The 23,251-nt window shown below is 43.0% G+C and overlaps 1 protein-coding gene across 1 annotated transcript; it reads left to right on the top strand.

Annotated features, from left to right (window-relative positions):
* The first annotated feature begins 6,480 nt into the window (after nucleotides 1-6,480).
* Nucleotides 6,481-15,239, top strand: C22H1orf159 (chromosome 22 C1orf159 homolog). The gene is made up of 10 exons (XM_059487681.1): nucleotides 6,481-6,591; nucleotides 8,143-8,272; nucleotides 8,657-8,747; nucleotides 9,157-9,232; nucleotides 9,922-10,026; nucleotides 10,241-10,300; nucleotides 10,799-10,933; nucleotides 11,257-11,282; nucleotides 11,580-11,610; nucleotides 12,395-15,239. The coding sequence occupies exons 3-10, from the start codon at nucleotides 8,676-8,678 to the stop codon at nucleotides 12,472-12,474; spliced, it is 585 nt and encodes a 194-aa protein (XP_059343664.1). The 5' UTR covers nucleotides 6,481-6,591; nucleotides 8,143-8,272; nucleotides 8,657-8,675; the 3' UTR covers nucleotides 12,475-15,239.
* Nucleotides 15,240-23,251: the final 8,012 nt, after the last annotated feature.

Raw genomic sequence — 23,251 nt, 5'->3', positions numbered from 1 at the left:
TTAATTATTAATGATGAATTAGGAAATTTCAGCTGCTCTCAGGAGCTTTTTATTGGTCTGGCCTACATCAGCTCCAGCACAGCAAAAATCCTGAATTAAACTCAAATTTACCCCAAAATTTGCTTTTAAATAAAAATTTAAACTTTCCCATTTGCTAAATACAGTTGTGGCATTACAGAAGTTTCTTGGTTTGATTAAATTGAAATTTTTATTATAGAAATTGAAATTATTTTTATCCTTTTATTCTGCTTATATTTTGTTTGATATTTTGATTTTTGGGGTTTGTGGATGAGTTGGAATGCAGAGATTTGGATCAAGCTCAGGATGAGACATTTTAAATTCCTTAACTTTCCCCTCCTGCACCTTTTTAACAGAACTATTTGATTTTCTGATTTTTTTTCAATTCAGAGCCTCTCCTTTTGCCAAGTATTTACTGGGATTTTCCAGAAGCTTCAGGAAATAAAGAAACCATCCAGGAGAGGGACACAAAGGGAGGAATTCCATGATTTTTGTAAATTCTAGGAATCTTTTTGCACCATAAAAGCAGAGAGAGAGGGGTCACGTTTAGGATGGGGTTTGGGATTTAGGAGTAGGATTTGTCCTGTCCCAGTGATCCCAATTCCAACAATCCCAGTTCACTTCCAACAATTCCTGTACCAGTGATCCCTGTTCCACTGATCCCACTCCTACAATTCCAGTTCCAACAATCCCCGTTCTAGTGATTCCAGATCCAACAATCCCAGTTCCACCGATCCCAGTCCAACAGTCCCAGTGATCCCAGCTCCAACAATCCCTGTCCCAGTGATCCCAGTACAGTTCCAACAATCCTTATTCCAGTTCCCCAGCTCCAACAATCCCCGTCCCAGAGATCCCAGCTCCAACAATCCTTATTCCAGTTCCCCAGCTCCAACAATCCCTGTCCCAGTGATCCCTGTCCCAGTGATCCCAGTACAGTTCCAACAATCCTTATTCCAGTTCCCCAGCTCCAACAATCCCCATCCCAGAGATCCCAGCTCCAACAATCCCCGTCCCACTGATCCCAGTTCCAACAATCCCTATGCCAGTTCTCCAGTCCCAGTTCCCCAGAGCCGCTGATCCCAGTGGTCTCAGTTCCAGTGATCCCAGTCCCAACAACCCCTGTCCCACTGACCCCGGTTCTAAAAACCCCAATTCCAGTTCCCCAGTTCCGCTGATCCCCGTCCCACCGATCCCAGTTCCAGTTCCCCAGTCCCAGAGACGGCTCAGTGGCATTTCGCCCCCAGCCCACGAATACCTGTCCAGGTGCTGTTAGAGGAACCAAAGCATCTCCCGCTCCCCGGGAATCCTCCAGGAATCCGGCAGGAGCCCCGGGAGCTCCTGGGCTCCTAACGCCGAGCCGGGCTGTGCTGTGCCTGGGTTTCCCGAGCAGGAAACCGCAGCGCTGCCAGCCCCGGTGAGCTTTATCCCTTCCTGCCCAGGTGAGCTTTATCCCTTCCTGCCCAGGTGACTTTTCCTGCTCCGCCTGCCCGGCCCCATCCGCTGAATCACGGCCGGGATCGCTGCTGGGATCGCGCCCGGAGTCACCCCCGGCCGGCCTGGAATGCTCGGGGCCGCGGGGAAAACACCCAGCGAGCCCTGGCTGCGCCGGGAAATCCGAGTTTTGAGATGTTCGCAACATTTCCTTTCCTTCTCCATCCATTCCGTCTGTGGTCCCTCTTTTCCAGCCTAGGAAATTCGATTTTTGAGGTTTTTTAAAAATTTTCCATAATTTATCCCTTTTTTTTCTAGGGTCCCTGGAAGTGTCCAATGCTGGGTTATTCTAGTTTCCAGGAGTGTTCCAAATTTTCAGTTGTTTTCCATCAATTTCCATCATTGATCCCTCTTGAGATTGTCTGGCAGGAACAGAGCAGGGGAAAATAAAATAAAATATACAATACAATACAATATACAATATAATAAACAATACAATTTAAAAATATATAGAATATAATATAAAATCTAAAATAAAGTAAAATAGAAAATAATATAAATTTTTAAGTAAATGTAAAAATAAAATAAAATATAAGATTAAAATAGAATAAAATAAAATATAGCATTAAAATAGAATAAAATAGAAAAATAAAATAAAATAAAATAAAATAAAATAAAACAATAAAATCCATGCCAGGGTCAGATCCAGGTTGCTCTGTGACTCACCAGCTCCTTCCTGCCAGGAGCCAGCACAGCCTCTGGAATTCCCACTGGAATTTGTCATCCTGGGAACTGCAGAGCCAACCCCAGCCAGGAGGGAAAGCCTGGGAACCGTTCCCTGCTGGGGCACCGGGAATCCCGGGAATGCTGCAGGGACAAAGAGCTGGGAATTGTTGATCTGGGAGCAGGAGGAGGAAAGTCTGGGAACCGCTTCTGGAGTGGGAATTCCCGGCCTTGGATTCCTGGGAATGCTGCAGGGACAGAGCTGGGAATTTTTTCAGGAAAAGCTGCCACGAGGGAGGAGGAGAGCTCAGAGTGTTTTCCCTGGACATTTCCCGTGTGTTTTCCCTGGACATTTCCCGTGTGTTCTCCCTGGACATTTCCTGCGTGTTTTTCCTGGACATTTCCTGCGTGGTCTCCCTGGATATTTCCAGTGTGTTTTCCCTGGACATTTCCTGCGTGGTCTCCCTGGATATTTCCCGTGTGTTCTCCCTGGATATTTCCCGTGTGTTCTCCCTGGACATTTCCCGTGTGTTCTCCCTGGATATTTCCTGCGTGGTCTCCCTGGATATTTCCAGTGTGTTTTCCCTGGACATTTCCCGTGTGTTCTCCCTGGACATTTCCTGCGTGGTCTCCCTGGATATTTCCCGTGTGTTTTTCCTGGACATTTCCCGTGTGTTCTCCCTGGATATTTCCTGCGTGGTCTCCCTGGATATTTCCAGTGTGTTTTCCCTGGACATTTCCCGTGTGTTTTCCCTGGACATTTCCTGCGTGGTCTCCCTGGACATTTCCCGTGTGTTTTTCCTGGACATTTCCCGTGTGTTTTCCCTGGACATTTCCTGTGTGGTCTCCCTGGATTCCAGGAGCCGGGGAGCGCGGATGCAGGAAAATCAGAAATAAATCTGAAACAAATCAGGAATCAATCAGAAATCAATCAGAAACATTAACTATAGAATTAGTGCAAAGTATTTACGACACTGTTGTTTATTAACAGGACGTATGGATGATGCTTTAACTCCTCCCAACTCCTGCGTCTCCCGCTTTTCCCAGCAGGGGCTGGGAGCCCTCTCGCTGTCCCGCGCCTGTCCCGTGCCTGTCCCGGTGCGGTGCGGCGGCCCTGAGTCACTTCCCTCCGCCGGGAATGGCTCGGGGGTGACTCCGGGATGGGGAATGTGCCGGCACAGCCTGCAGGGCCCTCCCGCTGCTCCCCTCCCGCTTTTCCTGCCCCAGCCAAACCTCCGGCCCTCTGCCGGCAGAATTCCTGATTTTCCAGCCTGGATCCAGGGGATCCTCATGGCAAAAGGATTCCCGTTCCTGCTTTTCCAGCCTGGATCCAGGAGATCCCACTTCCAGGGATTTTTTCTCCCTTTATTCAGGGAAGTAAGTCGGAAAATCCTCCATGGATTTTTTATTTTTATATTTATAATTTTTTTTTAGATTTAATTTTGGAGCTTCAGGGGTGATTCCCCATCTCCTTTTCTCCCTCCTTCCCTTTTATTTTAAAAAATAATATTTACAAAGCCATGGAAATGAAGCAATATTACCTCGTTAGCTGTAATTGGGATAATTATAATATTTTATGAATATTCATGACATTTTCACCTCCTACCTTTACAAATATTTGCATTTTGAGGCAGTCTTGATTTAAAATAAAGAAAAATCCAATAAAACCAATCCATATTTTGTGTATAATTTGCAACTTCCGGTACTAAAAAAGTTTAGTGAAGACATCTAAAACCCCAGGAATGTTTTCCATGATAATTTAAGCAGAAAACCATATTTTCCTCAAAATGAAGGTGAGGAGCAGCTCCAAATTTGTCTAAATGAGGCCTTTGACGTTTATTTACGCTTTTGTCAGAAAAAAACCCCGAGGGAATTCAGGAGCTGGCTTGGAAATGCCAAATTTAAATGGATTTGTGCTCCAAGGAATGAGGAAAATTCTGGGATTGCGGAAGGAGCTGCTCCTCATCCGTATGCAAAATAACAAGGGGTTAAAAGGGGAAATAAACCACATGAAAGGTGATTTTTAGGGGAAATAAACCACATTAAAAAGAGATTTTTAGGGGAAATAAATCACATTAAAGGAGATTGTAGGGGGAAATAAACCACAGAAGAAGGAGATTTTTAGGGGAAATGAACCACAGAAGAAGGCAATTTTTAGGGAGAGTAAACCCCACGGTTTCCTTTATGGAATTATGGAATGGTTTGGGTGGGATATTAAATCCCATCCAGTCCCACCCCTTTCCCTGGGAAGGGACACCTCCCCCTGTCCAGGTTGCTCCGGGCTGGGCTCGGGCACTGCCAGGGATGGGGCAGCCACATCCGGCACAGCTGTTTTTCCCGATTTTCCCGATTTTCCCGAATTCCCGGGATTTTGGGGCGCGCAGGCCTCAACCCCGCCGCCTCCTCCCTCCCGCCGCGTCAGCGTTGCCAGGCAACACCTAAAATGGCGGGGGGCGCGCGGGGCACGCCGGGAGTTGTAGTGCGGATATCTCACCGCCCCCGCGCCCCGCCGACCAGGAGGGACTCGCTTTCCCAGCAGGCACCGCGGCGCCGCGGGAAAAAGCTGAGAGAGCGTATTTACCTGCGGGGAGTGGGGTACAGGTGGGGCGCGCCGCGGGTGCTGTTGGGATTTGTAGTTTTTGGCGGAGCGGCCGCTAGGCGAAGCCGCGAGGCGGGCGTGGCCGCGGGACTACAGCTCCCAGGGTGGCGCGGGGCGCAGCGGGCTGGGCGCCGGTGGAGGGCGGGGGGTACGAACGGGAACCTCGGCGGTGGCGGGGGGATGCTCGGGGGAGCCCGCAGGTGAGGAGGAGGAGGAGGAGGAAGCGGGAGGGAGAATGGGCGGCGAGCGCCGGGGTAAGCGGCGAGCCCTGGGTGGGGCCCCATTGTTCGCGGTGGGCAGCGGTTCCTCATGGAGTCACCGAGTTCTGCAGGGAGATCGGCACCAGCGGGTCGGAGGGGTTTGGCTTTGGGATTAAAAAGCTTTAGGATTAAAAGGCTTTGGGATTAAAAGTCGCCCCTTGTTCCTGCTCCTTGTCTAGCGCTTTTGGGGCCAGCTGCGTTTGGAAAGGAATTCTCTACTTATCTTCCCCCCGAAACTTTTATTTCCTAGTAATTTAACTCGGTTGAAGAGGATTTTTTGCCGGTCTGAGCTTGTTGGGGTGATGGGTGTTTGGTGATATTATTTTGGTGTGTTTTGCCTGGCTGAGCTTCCCGAAATGCACATCCCAATAATACGGGTGTTGGTGCACCGTTTAGGGATGAAAAACCCCAAATTTATCATAGAAACATTGGGATTGCTGAGCCTGGAGAGGGGAAGCTTTGGGGCGACCTCGCTGTGACCTTCCCGAGCTGCAGGAAGGGGAATGTCCAAGGGATGGAGTAACAGGACAAAGGGGGATTAATTCCAAGGGACAAGGAGCGGGTTTAGGTTGGGTTTGGGGCAGAATTCCCTCCCTGAGAGGCTGCTGGGACCCTGGCACTGGTTATCCCAAGGATATCCCATCCCTGGGATGCCCCAAGCCAGGCTGGACAGGGCTTGGAGCCACCGGGGCACAGCAAGGTGACACTGAAAGCCCTTTAAATCCCTCCCAGCCCATTCCCTTATCCCATTCCTAAAACACTTTTCCCTGTGGAGTTTTCACATCTTCCCAAGCCACTTTTCTCTGTGGAATATTAATTTCTCCTTCCCAAACCACTTTTCCTTGTATAATATGAATTTCTCCTTCCCAAGCCACTTTTCCCTGTGGAATATTCACTTTTCCCTGTGGAATTTTCACTTCTTCTTCCCAAACCACTTTTCCTTGTATAATATTCACTTCTCCTTCCCAAGCCACTTTTCCCTGTATAATATTCACTTTTCCCTGTGGAATATGAATTTCTCCTTCCCAAAACCACTTTCCCCTGCAGAGTATTAATTTCTCCTTCCCAAACTACTTTTCCCTGTGGAATATGAATTTTTCCTTCCCAAAACCCCTTTTTCCTGTGGAATATGAATTTCTCCTTCCCCAAACCCCTTTTTCCTGTGGAATATTCGCTTTTCCCCGTGGAATATTCATCTCTCCTCCTGATTTTTCGTGCTGCAGCGAGTGCTGTAAGAGCAGAAGGTGTCCCGGCAGTGAATATGAATTAATGTTTGCTCAAGGCAGGCGTGGAGCAGCTTTTGCAGCAAGGCCTGGCTTAAGGTGGCTCTGATTAAACCCAGCCTTTAATTGCCGAGCGCTGTTACAAAACCGCAGCCGTGGAAAGGGCAGGACTGAGCTCAGCCCCGAGCTGGAAAAACGAGTCCTGCTCCAGCTGGGATTGATAAAAGATGGTTTTGTGAAACCTCTGCAGGCTCGTGGTGCGATGAGCAGCACGGCAGCAGCCTCGGGGCTTTGCTGGCAGCTGGGCAAGGTGCACGGGGCTCCCGGGAGCCTGCAGGTGAGTGGCACTTGCAGCTCTTGAAACCTTCCATTCCCTTCTGTTCATCATTTCAATGTTTATAGCCCTTCCATGCTTCTCTGGTTTGTCATTTCAATGTTTATAGCCCTTCCGTTCTTCTCTGGTTTATCATTTCAGTGTTTAAAACCCTTCCATTCTTCCCTCAGTTTTATAATTTCATCTTTTAAAACTCTTCCATTCCTTTCTGGTTTATCATTTCAATGTTTATAACCCTTCCGTTCTTCTCTGGTTTATCATTTCAATATTTAAAACCCTTCCGTTCTTCTCTCAGTTTTATAATTTCATTGGCATTTTATCATGGCCAACTTTTCTCCTCAGTTTTTTACTTTCAACTTTTAAAACTCTTCCATTCTTCCCTCAATTTTACAATTTCAATGCCTAAAACCCTTTTCTTTTTCTCTCAGTTTTATAATTTCAGTGTTTAAAACCTGCTTTTCCAACCCTAGTTCCTCTCTCAGCTTTATAATTTCAACTTTTAAAACCTCTCTGGTTTTGTTCTCAGTTTTGTCATTTTAGCTTTTAAAACCTTTCATTCTTCTCAGTTTTATAATTTCAGCGTTTAAAACCCATTAATTCTTCTCTCAGTTTTATAATTTCAGCTTTTCTCCTCAGTTTTACCATTTCAGCTTTTCCAGCCCTCTCTGGTCTTGCTCTAGCTTTATTATCCCTTCAGAATTAAGCAGCTTTTGGGTGTGATGTGGTTTCAACCCCAGGGAATTGTGAAACCACCTGGATTTCAGGCACACGTTCTCTGCACTTCCATCCTTTCCCAGCTGCTCCAGCAAGAAAAATGCTGATAATGCAGCAGAAAAAATGGAAAGTGTGGAGATAATGCAAACATTTTGCTTGCAGGAGTGGGAGGGAGGCCCTCGGTGTTCCTGAGTTGTTTGTGTTGCTTTTGAGGCACAGCAAGAGGCAGAATTCCCTGTGGGATTCATTCCCATGGATCCGAGCTGGCAGAGATTTGGGATTTGTTCCAGACCTCACACCCGGGCTGTGAAATCCGTGTTGGAATCCTGAAATCTGCCTGCCCCAAACTGAGCTGGCAGGGAAGTCCTGAGGGAAAAAGATCTTCTAATTCAGGCACAGGCTTCATATTTATACTTATATATATATATAATTTATTTTTTTTCCAAATCCACATAGAAAATGCTGCCAAACATGGAACAGGTTTTTGGGCAAATTTATTTTGCTGTGGGTGTTTGATCCTGAGGAAATTTGTCAATTTTGGGATGGCTTGGAAGGAATTAAGTAGGAATAAAGTCATTTTTAAAATTAAGTGAAAATCAGGTTAAAAATACCAAATATTTTAAGTGTTTAGAAGCTCTAAAGCAGATTTTGAGCTCAGCTTTCCTTCCAAACCTGTTCAATAAAAAAGCCCGGCAGCTCCAGATCCATCAAATGTTTCCAAATTCTCTCTGGCTGATGGAAATAAAAATTATTGGCTGATGGAAATAAAAATTATCAATCAGAGTCTGGGATGGCTGCAGGGCTGGGGTCGGAAGTCCTCGGTGTCCTGGTGTGTTCCAGGGATGGGAATCCAGGCAGGACTGAGCTGAGGGAGCTGCGGCCTTCAGCACGAGGATCCAGCACTTCCAAGTGGCTTTTCCACCCAAACTTCCCCTTTATTATGACCTGTTCCTCAAGGGTGTTCTTCTAGGTAAGAACAATCGATTTTTAAATAATAACTTCATTTTAGTATGGTTTTTAAAATGAATAGTCCTTCGTCAACTGTATTTTCTTACTCTTTGAATAAGCAGGTATTGACAAAAATCTAAATAATAATTTAATTTTATTATGGTTTTGTAATCAATAATCCTTTTTCATCTGTGTTTTCTTATTCTTTGAATATTCAGATATTGACAAAAATCTAAATAGTTTAATTTCATTATATTTTATAATAAACAATCCTTTTTTCACCTGTGTTTTTTTACTCTTCCCACCCCCTTTTTTTCTCCCCTTTTTTCCCTAAACGTCTTTAAAGGGAAGCAGACTTCCAGTGTCATTAATAAATAATTTGAATTTTTTCCCAAATTTTCTCCAGATCTGTGTTTTCCCTGGGAATGGAGGTGCCCTTCGTACTGCTCCTGACCAGGCTTGTGGCAGAAGTTGCAGGAAAATCCACAGAAAACTCAGTGGGTGCTCCAGGAATTTAATATAATTATTAAATTATTTTATTTTATTTTATTTTGTTTTATTTTTTTATCCCAAATTTTCTATATTTTTATTTAGAAACTAAAAATCAAATGGATTTAGAAAAGAAAAATAAAATTGGTCTCTAACAGCAAAATAAAATAGATTTTTAAAAATAAAATTTGTCTAAAATAAAAATAAAATGGATTTAGAAAAATAAAATGGATTCATAAAATAAAAATAAAATTAAAAATAAACCAAGTTTTCTCCTTCTTGCTGGAAAAAAAAAAATTCCAGTGGGTTTTAAGTGTATTATCCCTTAATTTCTGTGGAGATTTTAAATTTTTTTTAATATTTATTATCATTTCCTCGATGGAAAAGTGGGAATTCCTTGGGAGTTTCTCTCCTCAGGTGCCAGACCCAGAATGTTGTGTGGAAATGTTGGATTCCAACAGCTCCTGCCCAGTCACCCACCAGTGCAGCCCAGGTAGGAATTATTTGGGATCAGTCCAAGGAATTTGGGTTGGAAAAGCCCTCAAAGATCATTTATCCCATGGGCAGAGACCCAGCTGGCCTTGGGGAGCTCCAGGGAACAAAAATTCCCCGATTTTCTGCACTTTAATACCAAAATCCAGCAGCTGGGGAGTGAAAATTCATTCATTAATTAATATTGTTCCCTTCTAATTCCTCCTCCTTTTATCCCCTTGGAAATTTTATTTTTCTGGGGTAAACACTGGGAGAATTCCAGGGATCAAAATTTCCCAGACTTTTGTTATTCCCTTTTCATTTTGCTCCTTTTTTCCCCTTGGAAATTTTATTTTTCTGGGATAATCACTGGCGCATTGGAGAATTGCAGGGATAAAAATTTTCAGATTTTTCTGGACTTGAACACCAAAATCCAGCAGCTGGGGAGTGCTAATTAATTCATTAATTAAGTAGTATTATTTCCTCATAACTCCTTCTCCTTTTTCCCTTTGGGAGATTTTTGTTTTTCCTGGGATAAAAACTGGGAATAAAATTTGAGGATAAAACCTCTTTATTGTGGGAAAAGGGGAATCAGGTGCTGTTTGTAAGGCCCAAAAAAGGGAATTTCTGCTTTTTTTCCCCTCTAAACCCTGGGAATTGCCAGAAGATGGGAATTTTGTTGGTTTATCCATTTTCCGTGGTTTTTGGCAGGATGCTACAGGAGGTGGAATGAGGATGGGAGCAGCAGCTGCATCAAATGCAGGAACGAGACCCTGCCCAGCCCCTCTGGGCACAACCTCAGCGAGTGCAGGAGCTGTGAGTTTTTAACCCATTTTTATTAATTAATTTAAATTCAATTAATTTTAATTAATTGTAATAATTTTTCTCAATCAATTGCTATCGATTACTGCAAAAATTCTAGCAAAAGGCAGCACAAAAAGGAGATTTTTATTCCACATCCTGGAATTAATTTGAATTTAATTTAATTTATTTTAATTTTTGGTGTAAATTTTCTGGTTTTTTTCCCCAGCTGGGAGCAGAGGGATGAACTCCCACGTGAACATGAGCTCTCCTTTCATCCAGAACTTTGGTGAGAACCTGGAATTTTGGGAGGATTTGGGGTCCGAAAGAAGGGATTTGATGAGTTAAATATGTTAACATTAGTTTAAAAGGGGATTTAAGGAGTTTAAAAGGGAATTTAATGAGTCTAAAAGCAATTGGATTTCTTAAAATTATTTTAAAAAGTAATTTATTGAGTTTAAAAAGGGATTTAATGAATTAAAAAGGACTAAATTTGTTAAAATGAGTTTCTAAAGGGATTTTATGAGTTAAAAGTGTTTGAATTTGTTAAAATTAGTTTTAAAAGTGATTTAATGTCAAAACTGATTTAATTGATTAAAATTTGTTCAAACTGATTGAATCCCTGGCAACTGCCATTGAAACTGAAACTCAATTTCAGGCACTGGGATGATCCAGCAGCCCCCAAAAAGTCAGGATTTGCTCTTTATTTGGATTTAATACTTTGATAAAAAGAGATTTTTGTTTAAAACCAGATTTTCTCTCTTTTTTGATAATTCTTTATTTCCAGGGGGCCCCGAAGTCGCCGCCTCTCTGATTCTGGGGACGTTTTTCCTCAGTTTGTTCCTGATCCTTTCTGTGGCTTCTTTCTTCTACCTCAAACGAGCCAACAAACTCCCAAAGATTTTCTACAGAAGGAACAAAGGTAAAAAAAATCTCTTTAATTGTCCATTAATTAATGAATTTCGCTCTGTTAATTGACCGAAATGGAGATTTTTCCTTGAAAATTCCCCATTCTGTGGAGAAAATCCCCATTTTGTGCCAATAAATTCTCCAGTCTTGAGAGTCCTATACCAAATAAATTCTCCAAATGGGATTTTTGAATATTTTGGTTGGATTTTGAGACAAAATTCCTTTTTTTAACATGAAATTATTCCCTTCATGGCTGTATTTTTGGAAAATGAACAATTCCAGCCTTCACATTAATTAAAATAATGTTAATTAATCTTTTTTTTCCTTTTTTTTTAGCATCTGTTCTCCAGCCCAGTGAAACAGTGAGTGAATTCTGCTTTTATAAGAACATTAAACAAATGATAATTTCCATTTTAATTACCTAAATTGGGACTTTATTAAGCAACTCCTTAATTGATGAATGAGGCTGAAATAAAATTAAAGATATTTTGGCGTTCTTTGGATCCAAACTGGGACAAAAATGGAAAACCATAGTTATTTTTCCAAGAAAAAACTCTGTACACAGTGAAAATTATTGGAATCCTAAAAAATGCCTATATTTTTTTAAAGAAGAACTGTTAAAATGTGGGGGTTTTTGACACTGTCCTTCTGTTCCACAGGCATCCATGATCTCTCCTCCAGCTTCTTCAGGTGAGGAAGTTTCCCCTGGAATGTGCTAAAAATAAAGGGAAAATCCCAGAAATTCCCGGGATAAGGAACAGAAATCAGTGGGATTTGATTTTTTTAATGGGATTTGTTGCTTTAATTCATGCAGGGCAAAATATTGATGGGATTTCTGGTGGGGAATTTTTGGGGTTCTGGTTGGGTTTTGTGGGGTTGGGATTGGGTTTTGTGGGTTTAGCTTTGGGTTTGGAGTTGAGTTTTGTGGGCTTAGTTTGGAGATTGGGTTTTGGGGATTTAGGCTTGGTTTTGTGGTTGGGTTTTGTGGGGTTAAAAACCACAAAACACAACCCCAAACCCTCCTGCAACTCAATCCCCACATCCCACCCCCTCCTCCCTTTGGGATTTCCCTCCCCAATCCCATTCCCGGGGATTTTTTTGGGATATTTTGTCTCCGGCAGCGTGGAAGCTGCGCTCAAACCCGAAACCCAGCCGCCATCCCAAATCCCAACCCTAAACGCCCAAAACCCAACCCCAACCCTTCCTGTGCCTCAATCCCCACATCCCACCCTGTCCCCCTTTGGGAATTCCCCGTGGGACCCCGTTCCCAGGGGTGTTTTTGGGCTGTTTTGTCCCGGCAGTGCGGAAGCCGCGCTAAAACGCAAACCTACAAACCCCAAACCCAAATCCCAAACCAGAACCCAATCCCTAACCCTGCTGTGCCTCAATCCCCACATCCCACCCTGTCCCCCTTTGGGAATTCCCCGTGGGACCCCCTTCCCAGGGGTGTTTTTGGGCTGTTTTGTCCCGGCAGTGCGGAAGCCGCGCTACGTCCGCCGCGAGCGCGCCCTGGTCCCGCCCGGCGCCGCCGACAGCCGGGTCAGCAACGTGTGAGCCCGAGCCCGGAGCGTCCCCAGGGAGCTGCTGATCCCACAGGAACCCCAGAGGGTTTGTGCCACATCTCACCCCCAGCTCTCACTCTCAGCAGCGCTGGCCCGGGGACATTTGGGGGCTTTGGAGAGTCCTGGTGCTGCTCCGGGGGTTCCTGTCCTAGGATGGGGGAATTCCTGAGGGATTTGGGGACTTGTAGAGAGAATCCTTAAGGAATTTAGGGTATTTTCCTGTTTGGAGAGAATTCCTGAGGGATTTGGGGGATTTTTGGTGTTTGGAGAGAATCCTTCAGGAATTTGGGGGAGTTTTCCTGCTTGGGGAGAATTCCTGAGGGATTTGGGGACCTGTGGAGAGAATCCTTAAGGAATTTGGGGGGTTTCACTATTTGGAACAAATCCTTAAGGAATTTAGGGTGTTTTTCCTGTTGGGAGAGAATTCCTGAGGGATTTGGGGACTTGTGGAGAGAATCCTTCAGGAATTTGGGGAATTTTCCTTGGGATGTGACCCCAAAACTGGAGCTGGGATTTGGGATGTGGATCCATCCTGGGCTGGACACTTGGCAAAGGGATCCTCTCAAGTGCCACTGCTTTAACCTGGGACAGCAATTAATTATGCTAATTAATTATGCTAACTAATTATGACAATAATTAAGATGCAGAATCCTTTGGAAGCAAATCCCAGATCCCACTGGGAGCTCTCCTGGTGCTCAATCCAGGCCTGACCCCAAATCTTGGGATTTTTTGGGGAATTTTTCCAGCTCAGTCCTTGGATTAAATGTTCTCCAAGGGATAATCCATTCCTGGAATTGGGAATTCCTGCTTTTGGGGCACTCAGGGATTTTTGGGATGAGCCACAGGGGTTGGGACAACTCCTGCCAGTGGAAAAATGGGATTTTGGTGTGGGAAATGCCTGGAATTTGAGCTCCAGAGGCATTTCCCAATTCCAGGCAGCCTCAGCTTCTCCCATGGATCTCATTCCTGCCTGAGGAATTTTGGGAAGCTCAAAGAGCTGGAAAAGGATTTTTTTCTCCTGGCTGGGTCTCTCTCCTGCAGCTTTTCCATCCAGGCCTGAGGGTCCTAAATCCATGGAGAAGTCCTAAATCCGTCCTAAATCCATAGAATTTCACTGTCACCCCCTGGAATTCCAACTATTTTCCCCCTGGCTGGGCTGGTTCTGGGATCCATCCCAAATCTATCCCAAATATCTGGAATTTCTCTGTCACCCCTGAATTACAACTCTTTTCCTCCTGGTTCTGGGATCCATCCCAAACCCATCCCAAATCCCTGGATTGCAGCTCTGAGCATTCCCACAGAAATCCCTTGGCTCCTCAGCATTCCCTGCCAGGCATGGGAATGGGAACTTTGCTTCTCCCCTTTTTTCCCAAATTTTTTAATGGGAGAATGAGACCAGAACTCTTGCATCTGCCGCCCACCTGGAGAATCCACATTTCCCTGGGGTTCCAGCCTTCCAAGAGGAGAATTTGGGATGGGAAGAAATCCATTTATCCCATGGAATAATCCCATTTTTTCTGGGAATTTTGGGGCAGCTGGATTTGCTTTTATCTCCTTAAAAAACAATGAGGTTTTGGTGGAATTTTTAGGGATAAAACCCAAATCATGGAGAGGCTCCTGTGCCAAAAAATTCCAAATTTTTCCTCTTTATTATGAGAAATAAAATTCTTTTCCTCCTGGCCAAGGAATTCCAGTTGAAATTCCCTTTTTTTTTTGAGTATTTGGGAAATTCCAACTTGGAATTTTGATAATTTCCATTTTTTTTTGTGCTGCTGAGATTTTTTTCCCTTCCCAAGTAGGAAGGTTTTATCCTGGAATTCAGAATTCCTGAGGATTTTCCAAATTCCTGAGGATTTTCTGGATTCCAAAGGGGGAAAAAAAAGGAGGAACTATGCAAATAATTCCAAGGAATTGCACCTCTGGAGCTGGGAATTCCTGTGTGTTAATTCCTGTCCTGCTTAATTTCTGAATTTTAATTTATTGAAGGATCAGCTCCTTTTTCTGTCTCTTCTCGTGTGGGATTTGCTTTAATTGTTGTCTAATAATGGGATTTGTGACATTAAAAGTGGGATTTGTGTAAACATCTAAAAATCTAATTCTGTGTGTGATTAAAATCAAGTTTTTCTCAGTGATTTTTACCCAAAATCCTGAAATTTTTACCCAGAAAATGTTGAAATCCCCAAATTTTTACTCATTTTTGGGGTGTGGTTCAGCTTTGTCATTGCTGTGAACTCCTGGTTGAGTTTGTGGGGTTTTGGGGTTGGGTTTTGGGTTTAGTCTGGGTTTGGGGTTGAGCTTTGGGTTTAAGTTTGGGTTTTGTGGGTTTAATTTTGGGTATTGTGGTTTGATTTTTTGAGTTTAGGTTTGGTTGGGGGTTGAATTTTGTGGGGTTTGGGTTTTGTGGGTTTGGGTTTGTGCTTGAGTTTGGTGGGTTTAGATTTGGGTTTGAGGTTAAGGTTTGGGTTTAATTTGGGGCTTTGTGGTTCAATTTTGTGGGTTTAGTTTGGCTTTATGGGTTTAGTTTGGGGTTGAGCTTTGTGGGGTTAGTTTGGGTTTGGGTTTCAGCTTTGGTTCTGTGGGTTTCATTTTGAGTTTTCTGGGTTTCTCCTTCCTTTCCACCATCAAATTCCTTTTCCAAAGTGCTGCTTTGGGTTGAAAACAATAAAATTGTGCTTTAAAACTCGGTTTTAACCCCCCAATATTTCCTGCATTTGTACCTTTGTAAACAGTGCCAAAATAAAGAGATTTAAACTTTTATTTTTTGGCTTTTCAGCTTTTTTGGGAGTTGATTAGAAAATCAAACAGGGAAAAAATGTTGGGAAAATCAAATTCCAAGCCTGTGCTGGCTCTCAGGGAAAGCTGAGCAGGGAAATCTCCTTAAATCCCAAAATTCCAGGAGCTGCAATTCCAGAGGCTCTGGAATTGGGAGAGCTTTAATTAGGAGTGAGCAATTAGCACGGGCTTAATTAAGATGTTTACATCGAGCAGGTAAAGCTGGGCTTTAATTCCCTTTTTCCCTCCCAATTCCCCACTGGGACTGGATTCAGGGTATTGGGGTTGGGATTGGGGAAATTCCCACTGCAATTCCCAACTCCCCTTCCCGGTGATGTCATTCCCACTGTTGATTTTTGGCTGATTTCTTTGAATTCCAGGGATTTCCTTTGAATTCTATGGATTTCTTTTGGATTTCCTTTGAATTCATGGATTTCTTTGGAATTTCTTTTCAATTTCATGGATTTCTTTTGGATGTCCTTGAATTTCACACATTTCCTTTAATTCCATGGATTTCCTTTTAATTTCATTTATTTCTTTTTAGTTTCACTGATTTCTTTTACATTCTACAGATTTCCTTTCGATTCCATGGATTTCTTTTGGATTTCTTTTTAATTCCATAGATTTCCTTTCATTCCATGTATTTTTTAAAATTTTATGTCATGGATTTCTTGTTAATTTCATCGATTTCTTTTCATTCCATCCCTGGAAATCCCTGGAGCTGTGGCCACTGGGGGGAGTAGAAGGCAAAGAGAGTCCAGAGGAGTTGAACAGGGAGCTCAATTTTCCAGTAATTCCCAGGAACAGGTGAATCCTCCTGAATCCGTGGGAAAAAACAGGTCACTAATTGCCTCTGGCTCAGTAAATCCCGGGATTTTGGCCCAGGGCATGGAGCTTTTCCCGCGCTTTTCCCGGGAATTCTCTGGATCTGCTCATCCCTGGAAAAAACCAGTTCGTTAATTGTGGCTGCCAGGCCGGGCTTTAATGAGCCGAGCCCAAGCTCTGCTATCTTATCTGGGCCTGATAAGCACCAAACGTTCCCGGGCGTTGCCAGAAATCCAATAAAAAATATTCAGTTTTATGGGTCCTGATGAAAAGCTGCGCTCTGCTGGGGCTGTTTGCTCGGCCAGGACAAATCCAGCTCCAAAAAAATTCCTGGCAGAAGAAAAAAGTTTCTCCAAGGCTTAGAAAAACCTTTAAAAATATCTTTCATTTATCACAAAACTCTGAGTAAATGTTAAGAGCAGTGATAATTTGTATTTTGAGGGAACAGTTCCCTTTTTCTCGGAATATCCTGATTATTATTTCTGTTATTATTAAACTTTTATTACTCCATTATCAATATTCCATTTTTCTCTGAAATATCCTATTATTATTAAATTTTATTTATTATCCCATTATTATTATTATTACATTTTATTTATTTTTATTCCTTATTTATTAGTAGTATTCTTCCCTTTTTCTCTGGAATATCCTGATGATGATGACGATGATGATTATTATTACTATTATTATTACTACTATTGTTATTGAATTTTATTTATTTATTATTAATCCTTATTTATCATTATTAGTCTTCCCTTTTTTTCTGGAATAGCCTTACTTATTCTCTATTTCCAGTTCACTATTGAGGATGGACACTTCCAATTTGGTGAATTCCACATTCACCATGGCGAGTATGTAAAATAAAAATAACAAAACAGTAAAACTGACAGGAAAACAAGGAATTTTTGCTGCTTCCTCACCATGTCCAAGGCTTTTTTCCAGCTGTTTTTCCTGCTCCAACGACCCAGAGGCAATTAAAAAAGTTGGGTTTAATGAAGCTTTAATTGTGCAGGTGCTCAGCAGCTCCCAGAGTGGAAAAGGGCAGGTGCTGAGAGGAAAAAAAAAAGGGCTAAATTTGACTTTAACAAGGACAAACACCATAAAAACACCAGGATATTTGTGGTGGGGCTCAGCTGGCACTGCCAGCAAAAAAAAAAAAAAAAGGAGTTTTTCTACTGGGATTTGGGTAGGAATAAACAAAATAAATCAATTTCTTATCTGGGAGAGAGCGTGAGGGTAAAAAACGGGGATGGGGCACAAATTCTTCAAGTTTTGGATGGGATATTTTAATTTTTGGGGGGATTTGCTGAGAGTTCCTCACCCTGGAGGAAAACATCCCTTAGAAATCCAATTTTTTCATGGAATTCCTCACAGAATCCTGGAAAATCCCCACAAAAATCACCCAGTTCAATTTTCCTGCTGAGCTTTGTTCCAGGTCCTTCCTCATTTTCCTGTTGCCATGCGGGAAAATACTGGAAAAATTCCTTTTACACTGAGTTATTTCCACTTCTGTTGGTTTAAAAGTTGTTTTTTTTGAGGTGTCTGGGTACAGTTTTGGGCCAATACAAATTTTTCAACTTCTTTTTGACTTCCTCAGGGAGCTGAGGGGATTTGGGCCTTTTTCCTTGGCCTGGAATTTTTTAAATTTCCTTTGTGCTTTAAAGTGAATTCTCCCAATTTGTGAGGGGAATGTGCCTGAATTTCAAACCTCAGAGAGGTAAAAATATTAAAAATAACAGTAATTTTTTTTTTCCAATTTCAATGGTCATATTTGTTAATTAGTTTTGTTTCAGCCCTTTTGAGGGAATTTGGGCCATTTCCTTGACCTGGAGTTTTTAAAATTTCCTTTGTGTTTTATTCTCCCCATTTGTGAGGGGAATGTGCCTGAATTTCAACCCTCAAAGAGGTAAAAAGTACAAAAATAACAATAAATTCGTGTTTTTACCAATTTCAGTGATCATAATTGTTTAATTCGTTTCCTTTCAGCGCTTCTGAGGCGATTTGGCTTTTTTCACTTGTGTTTTAAGGTGAATTCTCCCAGTTTATGTGGGGAATGTGCCTGAATTTCAACCCTCAAAGAGATAAAAATAGTGGAAATAGCAATAAATTGTAGCTTTTAACAATTTCAGTGATCGGAATTGTTGATTAGTTTCATTTCAGCACCTCTGAGGCGATTTTGGCCCTTTTTCTTGGTCTTGAGTTTTTAGAACTTCCTTTTTGTTTTAAGGTGAGTTCTCCCAGTTTGTGAGGGGAATATGTCTGAATTTCAACCCTCAGAGAGCTAAAAATAACAGTAAGTTGTTGTTTTTACTAATTTCAATTATCACATTTATTAATGAGTTTTGTCTCAGCCCTTCTGAGGAGATTTGGGTGTTTTTGTTGGCCTGATTTTTTTCTATTTCCTTTGTGTTTTAAGGTGATTTCTCCCAGTTTGTGAGGGGAACGTGTCTGAATTTCAACCCTCAAAAAGGTAAAAAGAATAAAAATAACAATAAATCGGTGTTTTTACCAATTTCAGTATCACAACTGTGAATTACTTTTGCTTCAGCACCTCTGAGGAGATTGCGCTGCTTCAGCCACAGGCCAGGAAAATGATTTATATTTTAAAACAAAGCAGAAAACAAACAGAGCTCAGAGGATTAAAGTGCCTGAAGATCCTCTCTCCCAGCTCTGTTATCTCCTCATTTTTCCAGGAAAATTGTTCCAATCCTTTCCCCTCATCCCTTCCACCCCTGGAAGCTGGGAAACGATGGGGAAAAAAGGAGAACTTCCCCCATTTTCCCGCTCAATAAAAAATCCTCTCCCATGAAATAAATAACAAACCCAACCAAGCAGAGCCTTGGAGCATTTTCCTTGCTGGGAGCCGAAGTTAAAAATTATTCAAAGTAAAAATTCCTGGCCTGTGAAGCAGAGGCTCCGACTGTACCAGGCAAAGATTTCCACCAGCGTTCCCTGGAGATAACAGAGCAGGAAGAAATCCCAAATTCCATCGGCAGCTCCCATTCCCACCTCGTTTTCCCTCCTTTTTTCCCTTTTGGGATCAGGATTTGGCCGCTTCTCCTGGGTTTTGTTGGAGTTTCAAGGACAAAGAAATCTGGGCGCCACAAGTAAGTGTTGGACTTTATCCTCTCCTAAGGAAGGATATTTTTATTTTTTTTTCCTGAGGGATTCTTGGATCGGGATTTTTTTTTTAGGGCATTCAGGAGCAAAATGGGTGAAAAATCCTGGATTTTGAGGTGCTTGGGGTGAATTGTAACAGGGAAACTTCTTGAGGGACAAAATGGTTAAAAGATGTATTTCCCAGTTTTCTGGTGATTCCTAGAAATTCCCAGCCATGGATGCAGCTGTTTGAGAGGAAATTCCCATTGGAAAATATAAGGATATATCATTTATTTCCCAATTTTCTGGAATCCCGGGGATGTGTTGTGGTTGGTGTTGTCTGGGATCACATCTTGGGTGGTTTGTAGGGAACTTGGAATGTTGGAATATTCCTGGATTTTAGTACTCTGAGGGATCCCGGAGCTGGTGGAAAATCAGGGATTTCCACCTTGGTGGGAACCTGGAACAATCTCAAACCCCTGCTCTTCCTGTAGAGCCAAAAAAAAGTGGGAATCTTTCTTAAAATGTGGCTGGAGAGAGGGAATTTTATTGAAATTTTGGATTTTGGGGATTTGCTGAAAGGGCTGAAAGCCCAGGGATGAAAAATAATAATAATTATTATTGTAAGGTCTGGCACCATTGAATATCCCTAAATTCATCCAAAGGTTCCTAAAATTATCCAGAGGTTCCTTAAAATCCTCCAGAGGTTCCTAAAGCAATCCAGAGGTCCCTAAAATCATCCAAAGATTACTAAAATCCTCTAAAAATCCTTAAAATAATTTTAAAAATCCTTAAAGTCATCTAAAAATCCCTACAATCCTCCAAAAATCACTAAAATCCTCCAAAGATCCCTAAAATACTTTTAAAAAATCCCTGAAATCATCCAGATATTCCCTAAAATTCCTCAAATCATCCAGAGGCTCCCTTAAATCCTCCAAAAATTCTTAAAATCCTAAAAAAGTCCCTCAGGTAATCCAGAGGTTCCCTCAAATCCTTTCAAAAATCCCTCAGATCCCCCTGGACCCCTGAATTCGCAGCCGGGGTGCAGCCCCAAGGCTGTCCCGGTTATTCCCCAGGCCAGCCGGGTTTCTTTGGGCTCTGCAGGATAAATAAAGATAAAACCCTGCAGGTTTCAAGGCTCTTTGGGGTTTTTTTTCCCCTCAGCCCAAGCCCAAGCGCCGGGGCCGCTCCCGGAGCTCCTGAGGGAGCCGGAAAAGGCCGCGGGCTCCGGAGCCGGGCCCGGTTTCCATGGGATCCCTGAGGGGAAGGGGAAGCCCGCGCTTTTATCGCTTTCCTGCTGTTTCAGGGGGGAAAGGGCAAAAAAATCCGGATTTTTCTCTGGTTTTCTGCACTGTTTCAGAGGGAAAAGTCCTTATTTTCTGCTCTTTTTCAAGAGGAAAAGAGAGAAAAAAAAAAATCCGTGTTTTTCTCTGTTTTTCCGCTCTCTTTCAGGAAGGAAAATACGGGCTTTTCTCTATTTTTCTGCTCTGTTGTAGGGGGGAAAATCCAGATTTTTCTCGATTCTCTACTCTGTTTTAGGAGGGAAAGAGAAAAAAAAAAAAATCCGCATTTTTCTCTGGTTTTCCGGTCTCTTTCAGAGGAAAAAAGGGGGGGAAATCCGATTTTTTTCTATTTTTCTGCTTGCTTCCAGGGGGAAAATCCAAGTTTTTCTCTATTTTTCTGCCCTGTTTTAGGGGGAGAAGAGCAAAAAAAATCCAGATTTTTCTCTGGTTTTCTGCTCTATTTCATGGGGAAAAGAAAAAAAAATCCGTATTTTTCTGCTCTTTTTCAGAGGAAAAAAAAAATCCAGATTTTTCTCTATTTTTCTGCACTGTTTCCACCCCACATTCCTGACGTTCCTTTGGGAGCCTGATCCTATAAAAAACCGGCTCCCACCTCCAGCACTTCCATGGAGCTGCTGAAAATCCAGAATTTTGTCATCATTTATTAATTCCAGCCCCTGAAAATTTGGATTATTTAATGCTCTGAACACGTCCTGAGGGGGTTTTTTGGGATAAAACAAAGATGTGCCCTCGTTATTCCCCAAATTCTCCTTTCCCAGGGATATTTGGGATATGAAACACAAAGGGTTGGGGTTTTTTGTTGGTTTTTTTTTTTTCCTTTGTTTGAACTCAGTGACTCAAACTTGGGGCAAATCCAAGGCAAATAAAAGGTGCAGGCACGGAGTTAACTCCTGAATTTCTGGAATTTCGGGATGGGGAAGGAGCCAAAAATCCCTCCCAGTTTTTGGGACCTGGCCTTTTCCCCTTTTTTTGGGGTTGGGTCCCTGTTCAGACTGATGGGAGCTGAAAATTCCCAATTTTTTTCTTTTAAACGCTGCTGGGGTTGGGCAGCACCTGCTTCCCAGGCTTTTCTGGGAATGCTTTTTTGGGATGGGGCTGGAGGGTTGGGGGGTTTTGGGATCCATCCCAAAGCCTTGTGCCAGGTCAGGAGCTGTGGGGTGAGAATTCCTGATCATTCCTGGGAATTCCTGATTCTTCTTGGAAATTCCTGCCACAGGAATTTAAAAGGATGGAAGAGAAAATTTGGGAGTGGTTTTGGGGCCTGGGATGAGAATTCCTGGTAATTCCTGATCATTCCAAATCCTTCCTGGAAATTCCTGGTAATTCCTGGCACAGGATAGAGTTTGAAAGGATGGAAGAAGAAATAATTCCCAAACCCCACCCTAATTCCATTATTTGAAATTTAATAATGAATTTCATCTGCCTTAAAACTCCCAGTGCAGAGAAATTCCATTTTATTTCCACATTTTCTTCCTTTTCCTGGGATTTTTGAACTCACCTTTGGGAAGCAGCAGAAGCAATCATCGGCTCTCCTAATTAACATCAGATTTTGCATAATTAAATATTAATTAGGGCAGCACGTGGCAAAAAGAAAGTGTGGCAGGTGCCAGGGATGAGCATTTTGGCAGGGAAAAATGTGGATTTGAATAATTTTGCCTGGAATTCCATCTTCCTGCTGGGATTTAAAGCTTCCCTGATTTCCTTTGCAAGTGAAACGAGCTCAGGGAAATTTATTTGGGATATTCAAAACATCCAGGGAAAATAATGGGGTAAATCCTTGAGGGGTTTTAAGGGTAAAAGAATGAAGAAATTGGGAAATCCGTCTGGAATTCTGGGCAGTTTTCCCTTCCTTTCCCTGTGTTTTTCCTTTTTCCCGATCCTTCAAATTCCCAGATTTTTATTTGGCATTTTCAAGCAATCCAGGGAAAACAATGGGATAAATCCTTGAGGCGTTTAAGGAAAAAGAGATTTTTAAAAAAGAGGGGAATGAAAAGTGCTGTGGAGTTCTGGTGGGTGTCACAGTGACATCGTAACGATGTCACAGTGTCACAGCAGTGCCACAATGATGTCACATCAATGTCGCGATGACGTCATATCAGCGTCATAGTGATGTCACAGCCTGGGGACCTGCTGGTCAGTGTCACCCTGGTGTCACATCGGTGTCACATCAGTGTCACCGCGGTGTCCCAGCAGTGTCAGAGCCGTGTCTCTCTCTGCAGGGCTGCTGGCCGGTGTCACCCCGGTGTCACCCCGGTGCCACCGCCCTGGCACTCCCGCCCCGCCCCGATAACCCGGGTTTCAGGAGTGCCAGCGCCACCGGGAGGGGACATCGCTGTCCGGGGAGGGGACAGCACCGCCCGCGGCCCCTCAGTTACCGACCGCTGCGGGGACATCCTGCCCACCAGTCCCTAACCCCAAAAAGGGATTCTGGGGACGTTTTCCGGGGCCGTGACCTCCCTTGTGTTGTTTTTGGGCGGTTTTTTTTAACAGCTGAGTCACCAAAATGTCACCAGATTGTCACCTGATACTTCCTCCTGCAAAGGGCCCCGCCTGGAATGGGGCTGTGCCACCCCAAATCCAGGAGGTTTTGGGGGAAATTGGGGTTTCAGCCTTTCCCATCCTGGGTCTGAGAGGATTCAGGGGTAAATTGGGGTTTGAGCCTTTCCCATCCCAATTCTGAGATAATTCAGAGATAAATTGGGGTTTGAGCCTTTCCCACCCCAAATCTGAGAGAATTCAGGGATAAATTTGGGGGTTGAGCCTTTCCCA

Source organism: Ammospiza nelsoni, chromosome 22 (assembly GCF_027579445.1).
Source record: "Ammospiza nelsoni isolate bAmmNel1 chromosome 22, bAmmNel1.pri, whole genome shotgun sequence".
NCBI classification, from domain to species: Eukaryota; Metazoa; Chordata; class Aves; order Passeriformes; family Passerellidae; genus Ammospiza; species Ammospiza nelsoni.
This window is presented reverse-complemented; position numbering and strand designations above follow the sequence as displayed.